We start from the raw sequence: 8,022 nt of genomic DNA, 5'->3' as shown, positions 1-8,022 counted from the left end.
CGGATCGGGAGAATGATTCTTGCAGGGAAGTAAAACGAAAGCCTGGGCGCCCTAAGGCTGCGCCAGCGGCAAAAAAAAATAGCGATCGACGAAAGGCCTTCGACATCGAAGGCCGCATGTAGTGGTGCCACTTTGGCAAAGAATACCCAGGTGGCAAAAAGTGCCCCGCTGGTAGCATCCAACGAGCCGCTATCGGAACACCGAGCGCGTGCTTACCCGCCGTCGTGGGAGGGTAAGCCGGTTGTTTATTTTATGCCACGAACAAAACAGCTCGATGTGAGGACGATCGCGGCATCGCTGTTCAAGAAGTACCCGGGCGTTGCCGATGTGTTTCGGATGCGTCCAAATAAGATCAGGGTTACCGCAAAGGACCGGGCTCAAGCCAACGTCATTGCGGCTGATCCGGAGTTTACGGAGCACTACCGGGTTTATATCCCCGGTAGTTTGGTTGAAGTGTCCGGCGTGATCCAGGACTTCGAATATCCTGAAGAGGATATTGTTAAATATGGCGTGGGCGCTTTTCAAGCCCCAGGTACGCCAAAAGTAAAAGTGCTCGAGGCAAAAAAGCTTTTTAAGCTTGACGCCTCAGCGAAGGAGGGGAAAAAATATGTACCGACCTCCTCAATCAGGATCACGTTTGAGGGTACGGTTCTTCCGTAGGCCCTCATTATTGAAGGTCTCCGGATACCGATCGACCGGCCATACGTGCCAAGGGTGGCCACCTGTTCGAAATGCAGTCGGATCGGACATGCCGATCCGTTTTGCACTCGCAAAATATGCTGCGGAAAATGCAGAGGGGCGCATGCCACCGAGGAGTGCAAAGCCCCTTCTCAAAAATGCTCGCATTGTCGGGAAGACTGGCATGAGGTAGCCTTGTGCCCGGTGTACCGTAAATTGCAAAGGGAACAGACAAAAACGGTAGCTGAGAGGGCACGCGGCTCTTATAGCGACGCCCTTAAAGGTGCGAACGCGTCGAACCCTTTTGCAGTTTTGGATACATCTGCAAATGGCGAGTCCAACCCAACTGCACCCGAACAGGTGCCTTTGAGATCAGCTAAGACCAGAGTATCATACAAAAAGATACAACGGAAGGTCCTAAAAAAAAAAAGTAAACCTTTGGCACAACAGCGTCTTGCTAAAGCAACATCCTCAGTCCCAACTCGAGACGCTGATCCTTCTGCTCCCGCTCCTCAATCTGCCAGGAAGGAGCCCAAGAAAAAGCGATCCCCCCGGACCGAAGCTCCTCTGGAAAGCTTGGCTTTTCCAATCGGGGGTTGTCCGAAAACCCCTACCCCGTCCCTTTCCGAGATCCTAGAGTCCCTCCTCATGACCCTCAACCTCCCGCAGCACCTGCACATGATCGCTACTTGGGCCCTTCCTTTCCTGAAGGGGATGATCAAACAGTGGCTGGCCCAATGGCCATGCTTAAGCATGATGGTCCGATTGGACGATTAATTCCTCCAAGGGCTACCATCTTACAGTGGAACTGTAGGAGCTTGCTTGGTAAGCTAGACTCCTTTAAAGCATTAGTGGGCGAGCACAACTGTGATGTGTTCGCCCTCTGTGAAACTTGGCTATCGGAAGACATTAATCTTACCTTCCCCGGATATAATATAATCCGTGAAGATCGCATTACAAGGGGTGGAGGGGTACTGATTGGTGTTCGAAAGAGTCACACTTTCACCAGAATACCCACCCCTAGACAAGATATTATTGAAACTGTCGCAGTCAAGGCAAAACTTGGCGATCTTCACGTGACAATTACCTCAATTTATATCCCCCCGATAGCCAACAATGAAAAGGAAAAAATTGAAAAGTTCAAAGAGGATCTTGGAAATTTAGCAGTGGTCTTGCCTGGACCACTTTTGATCCTGGGAGATTGCAACTCTCACGGAGTCGACTGGGGCTGCGATAAGGATGACATTCGCGCTCCTATTATCCGAGACATCTGCGACAGATTTGGGTTTTCAATTCTCAACTCAGGAGAGGCAACTAGGATGCAGACACCTAAGAGTAGGGCGAGTGCACTGGACCTGTCTCTATGTCCATCAGCGATGGCCCTGGATTTTAGTTGGAAGGTGATCCAGGACCCTATCGGCAGTGATCACTTGCCGATAGAAATTTCCTACATCAAGGGAGGATGTCCAGTAGGTGGAATCCCCGTTAAATGTGACTTAACGAGGAACATCGACTGGACGAGATACGGTGAATTAGTAGCCGCTTCGCTTTCTCTTGACTTGGAAGATTTGTCTCCAGTTCAGGAGTACGAAAAACTTGTTTCAATTATAAACAAGTGCGCTCTTGAGGCCCAAACAAGGCGCTCCCACCAAGCAAGGACATTCAAAAAACCTCCCACTCCTTGGTGGGACAAGGATTGCCAAGCGGCTTTTAATAAGAAGCGGGAGGCGTTTAAAGCATTCCGGGACACGGGCTCAGGGTCTTTATATGAAAAATATAAAGGACTGGAGAGATCGTGCAAAAACCTGTTGAAGGCGAAAAAAAAGGGCTATTGGCGTAGATACGTCAATAACCTAGACCCTTCCGCTTAACTTAATTCACTTTGGAGGATGGCTAGAAGGATGCGAAACAGCAATAACACTAACGAGAGCGAAAGCTTTTCTGGCGAGTGGTTGAATGATTTTGCCCACAAGCTTTGCCCCGATTTCGTTCCTGCGCAAAAATTTGCACAAAATGCGCCTGGCAGTGACCCTATCATGGACTCACCGTTCACTATGGTTGAGCTATCGCTTGCTCTTCTATCAAGCAAAAATTCTTCCCCAGGCCTGGATCAGATCAACAGCAAACTGCTGCAAAATCTTCCCGACATGGGCAAGAAACGTCTGTTAAGAATCTTCAACAATATGTTGGAGTTCAACAGCGTCCCGCAAGAATGGAGAGAAGTGAAAGTTGTCACTATTTTGAAGCCTGGCAAACCGCCATCAAGACACGATTCATATCGGCCAATATCGCTACTTTCGTGTCTGAGGAAACTCCTTGAAAGGATGATTCTCTTACGGTTAGAAGAATGGTTGGAAAAAAACAATCTTCTATCAGATACCCAGTTTGGTTTTCGTAAAGCCAGGGGTACTAATGACTGCTTAGCGCTTTTGGTGACAGAAATAGAGCTTGCCCGTGCACGCAAGCAGAACATGGGGTCTATCTTCCTTGACATACAGGGGGCATTTGACTCAGTTTCTCCATACAAACTGAGTCAAAAGTTAGAAAATGCGGGCCTGGGACCGAAATTGAATAACTTATTATTCAACCTTTTGTCGGAAAAAGTTATGAATTTCAACAATGGTCACGTGCAGTTAAAACGGACCAGTTTCCATGGACTAGCACAAGGGTCCTGCTTGAGCCCCCTGTTGTATAACTTTTATGTTAGTGAGATAGACTCTTGTCTAGCGCCAAACTGCAGTCTTAGACAATTGGCAGACGACGGCGTTATATCTTTTGCAAGCAGAGACGCCGACGAAATACAACTGGCTTTACAAACCACTCTGGATAATCTTTCCGAGTGGTCTGAAAACCTTGGTATCAAGTTCTCTGCTACGAAAACTGAGATGGTAGTCTTTTCTCCTTTTAGCGACACGGAAAAAAACAGGGAGAAAAGGCTATATGATCCGAAAATTGATGTCTTTCTGTATGGTGAAAAGATATCAATTACCGACAATTTTCGATACCTTGGTGTATGGTTTAATTCAAGGCTAAACTGGAGTACTCACTTCACCCGTCTGGTGCAAAAATGCAGTAAAAGAATCAACTTTCTAAGGACAGTCACAGGATTCTGGTGGGGCGCACATCCATCAGACGTCCTGAGACTGTATAAGACAACGGTACTATCCGTATTGGAATATGGAAGCATATGCTTCCATTGGGCATCCAATACGTTGATACTCAAGCTTGAAAGGCTACAGTACCGCTGTCTTAGACTCGCACTAGGGAGCATGAAATCCACACACAACATGTCCCTAGAAGTGATGACCGGAGTGATGCCGCTCAAACTACGTTTTGAAATGCTGTCGCTTCGCCTTCTAGTCCGTTGTTCATTATCAAATCCCTTGATAATAGAAAATTTTGAAGCGCTTCTAGAGACAGGTTCTAAGAGCAAAATCCTCAAGATTTATGAAGATTTTGCTGCCCTACAAGTGCATCCTAGCGCTCCACAGGCATTAAATCGTGCTGCCCTTCCTGAAAACTACAGTTCCATTTTAGTAACAGATTCCTCATTGCACGAGGAAATTAAGACCATACCTAATGATCTTCGCCCGAGGGTAGTTCCGGGTATTTTCATGAACAAGTATGGTCATTTAGACCAAAAAAGCCAGTACTACACTGATGGATCATCCTCTGAGGAGGGCACTGGCTTCGGTGTTTTTAGCGAGTCCACCGAAGCTCTTTTTTAATTGAGGCAGCCATGTAGTGTCTACACCGCAGAGCTAGCCGCAATATTTTACGCACTATCGATGATAGCAGCGAGACCTTCGGACCAGTACTTCATCTTCACTGATAGCCTTAGTGCTATTGAAGCTCTGAGATCTCCGAAGGCTGTTAAGAGTCAGGATTTCCTCACGATAAAAATCATTGAACTGCTTGGCTCAATGTTCGATAAGGCGTATAAGATCTCGCTAATTTGGGTCCCTTCTCATTGTGTAATCCCCGGCAATGAGAAGGCTGACTCATTGGCCAAAACAGGCGTTAAAGAAGGCGCTTTTTACGACCGACCGATCTCGGCCCAGGAGTTCCTTCGTTTCCCACAGCAACTTTTCCTGTCTCGCTGGCAGAGCATGTGGGAGGTGGATGAACTCGGGCGTTTTCTTTTCTCGATCTCTCCGCAAGTGTCCCTGCGGCCTTGGTTCGATGGACTCTCTGTGGACCGGGCGTTCATACGGATGATGTCTCGACTGATGTCGAATCATTTTGCGTTGTATGCTCATCTACAGCGTATAACTCTGGCTCAGACAAAAGTATGTGGCTGCGGTGACGGATTCCACGATGTGGATCACCTTCTGTGGTATTGCGTGGAATTTGAAACCGCAAGACCCTCCTTGTTGAGCGCAGTCGAGAATGTCGGCAGACGACCGGGTACAGAAATTAGAGAAGTGTTGGCTACCAGGGACCTCCTCTACATGAGGATCATTTACCGATTCGCCAGAGACAACGGTCTTGTCCTATGATTCCACATCCCAAGTATCCTTCCAATCCTTGTTCGTATTTCCCCATTCCTTTTTTGTTAAATGTTGTGTTGTCTATGTTTTAAGTGTATTTTTTGTAGTGCCACGGGTGATCCGATGACTGGGCAAGAGCACTCGAGAGTGGTTCCAACACTGCCGTAAAAGGGAGGCAGGCGTTGTTGAAAATGCAGTGTTCTCCACTCCAGTCCAGTTTTGGCACATTGAGTTTGACAATGTTGGCGTCGGGTTCGGGGTGTTCGGCGGGTTCAGTCTCGGGAGTAGTGAAGTCGCTTTCGCTGCTGCGGGATAGAGCTTGTCGATCATCCTTTGATTGGACGTTGACTAGATTGAGCTTGGAATGTCATTGCTGGAATGCACTGGAGAGCACTGTACGCAGACAAATAAATGTTCGTGCTGTCTTAACGATGTTTATTTGTTCGTTACAGTCCAGACCATAACAAAATGATCAACAACAGATCAGCCACAACACCACAATAGCCGGAATTCGGATGCAACCAACCACCATCATTACAATAGCCACCGCAATAGAACCGGACCATCATCCACGAATACATCATCATCATCATTATCATCGTCATCATCATCATCATCATCATCATCATCATCATCACCACAACCACCCACAACCGAGTATGCCCGGGATAAGGCAAAGAATAAGGAGGAAATGCCTTATCAATATAATTGTTTTTTTTTTTCAACACAAGCGGTGTGAACAATACGGCACTGGACCGTCATAATTAATTATAAATAAATAAAATAAATAAAATTTCTGCTATTTCTTAGATTTTTGAAATTTCTGAGATGTCTATAATATCTGAGACTTCCAAAACTTCTGAAAATTCTGAGATTGTTGAAATTTCAAAGATTTATGAGATTTCTGAGACTTCTGAGAATTTTGAGATTTCAGAAATTTCTAAGATTTCTGAGATTGTTAAAATTTCTGAGATTTTCAAAATTTCTAAAATTCTGAGATTAATGAAATTTCTGAAATGAAGAAATGAAATGAAATGAAAAGAAATTAATGAGATTTCTGAGATTCCTGAGATTGTTGAGATGGTTGTTTTGAGATTTTTAAAGCTTCTGAAATTTCTGAGATTTTTGAAAATTCTAAGATTTTAAAAAATTCTGAGATTTTGGAAATTTCAAACATTTCTGAGATTTCTGATATTATTGAGATTTTGTAGATTTCTGAGATTTCTGAGATTTTTGGAAATTCTGAGATTTCAGAAAATTCTGGGATTTCTAAGAATTCGAATTTTTTTGAAATTTCTGAGATATCTGAGAATCCTGAGATTTTTTAAAATTCTTAGATTCCTGAGATTTCAAAAAATTCTGAGATTTTTGAAAATTCTTAGATTTCTGAGATTTCTGAGATTTCTGAGATTTTTTAAAATTCTAAGATGTCTAGAATTTTAAGATTTTTAAAATTTCTGAAGTTTGTGAGCGTTCTGAAATTTTTGAAATGTCTTAGAAATCTGAAATTTCTGACATTTTTGAGATTTCTGAATTTTTTGAAATTTCTGAAATAGCTGAGATTTTTGAAAATTCTAAGATTTTTGAAAATTCTGAGGTTTTTGAAATTTCAAAAATTTCTGAGATTTGTAACATTTCTGAGATTTATGAGATTTTTTAGAAAACTGAGATTTCTGAGATTTTTGAAAATTCTGAAATTTCAAAAAATTCAGATATTTCTGAGAATCCTAAGATTTTCAAAAATTCTAAGATTTCTGAGATTACTAAAAATTTTGAGATTTCTGAAATTTCTGATATTTCTGAGATTTAAGAGAATTCTGAGATTTCTGAGATTGTTGAGATGGTTGTTTTGAGATTTTTAAAGCTTCTGAAATTTCTATGATTTTCGAAAATTCTAAGATTTTTGAAAATTCTGAGATTTTTAAAAATTCTGAGATTTTTGAAATTTTTAAGATTTCTGAGATTTGTTTAAAATTCTGAGATTTCAGAAAATTCTGAGATTTCTGAGAATCCGGATATTTTAGAGATTTCTGAGATTTCTGAGATTAATGAGAATTTTTAGCTTTCTGCAATTTCTGAGAATTTTGAAAATTCTGAGATTTCAAGAAATTCTGAGATTTCTGAGATTTCTGAGAATTCTGACATTTATGAAAATTCTCACATTTCTGAGAATCCTGCCATTTTTGAAAATTCTTAGATTTCTGAGAATTTTTGAAAGTTCTGAGTTTTTTGAAAATTCTAAGATTCTTTAAAATTCTGAGATTTTAAAATTTCAACGATTTCTGAAATTTCTGAGATTTATGAGATTTTTTAGATTTCTAAGATTCCTGAGATTTTTGGAATTTCTGAGTTTTCTGAGAATTCTGAGATATTTAAGATTTGTAAGATTTCTGAAAATTGAAAGTTTTTTTTCAATTCTAAGATTTTTTAAATTTCTAAGATTTCTGAAACTTCTGAGATTTCCAAAATTTCTGAAAATTCTGAGATTTTTGAAAAATCAAAATTTTATGAGATTTCTGAGATTTATGAGATTTTTTAGATTTCTGAGATATTTGAGATTTTTGAAATTTCAAAGATTTTTGAAAATTCTGAGAATTTTAAATTTTCAAAGAATTATGAGATTTTTGAAATTCCTGAGTTTTTTGAATTTTCTGAGATTTCTTAAAATTCTAAGATTTTTGAAAATAATGAGATTTCTGAGAATTCTGAGATTTATGAAAATTCTGGGATTTCTGGAAATTTTCAGATTTTTGAAAATCTGAAATTTTTTAATTATCTAAGCTTTCTGAGATTTCTGAAATTTCTGAAATTACTAAAATTTCGAAAATTTTGACATTTCTGAAACTTCCGATAT

At 41.3% G+C, this 8,022-nt stretch overlaps 1 protein-coding gene across 1 annotated transcript in view; it reads left to right on the top strand.

Annotated features, from left to right (window-relative positions):
• Positions 1-232: 232 nt before the first annotated feature.
• Positions 233-8,022, top strand: part of LOC126567089 (uncharacterized) — a 78,507-nt gene continuing 70,717 nt past the window's right edge. Inside the window, exon 1 of the mRNA XM_050223323.1 lies at positions 233-643. Within this exon, the coding sequence (XP_050079280.1) occupies positions 253-643 (391 nt within the window). The 5' untranslated portion in view covers positions 233-252. The remainder of the gene's footprint in view (positions 644-8,022) is intronic.

The sequence above is a fragment of the Anopheles maculipalpis genome, unplaced genomic scaffold, assembly GCF_943734695.1.
Source record: "Anopheles maculipalpis unplaced genomic scaffold, idAnoMacuDA_375_x PRTXT_6, whole genome shotgun sequence".
NCBI classification, from domain to species: Eukaryota; Metazoa; Arthropoda; class Insecta; order Diptera; family Culicidae; genus Anopheles; species Anopheles maculipalpis.
Note: the sequence above shows the minus strand (reverse complement) of the source record. Positions and strands in the feature narration are given on the sequence as shown.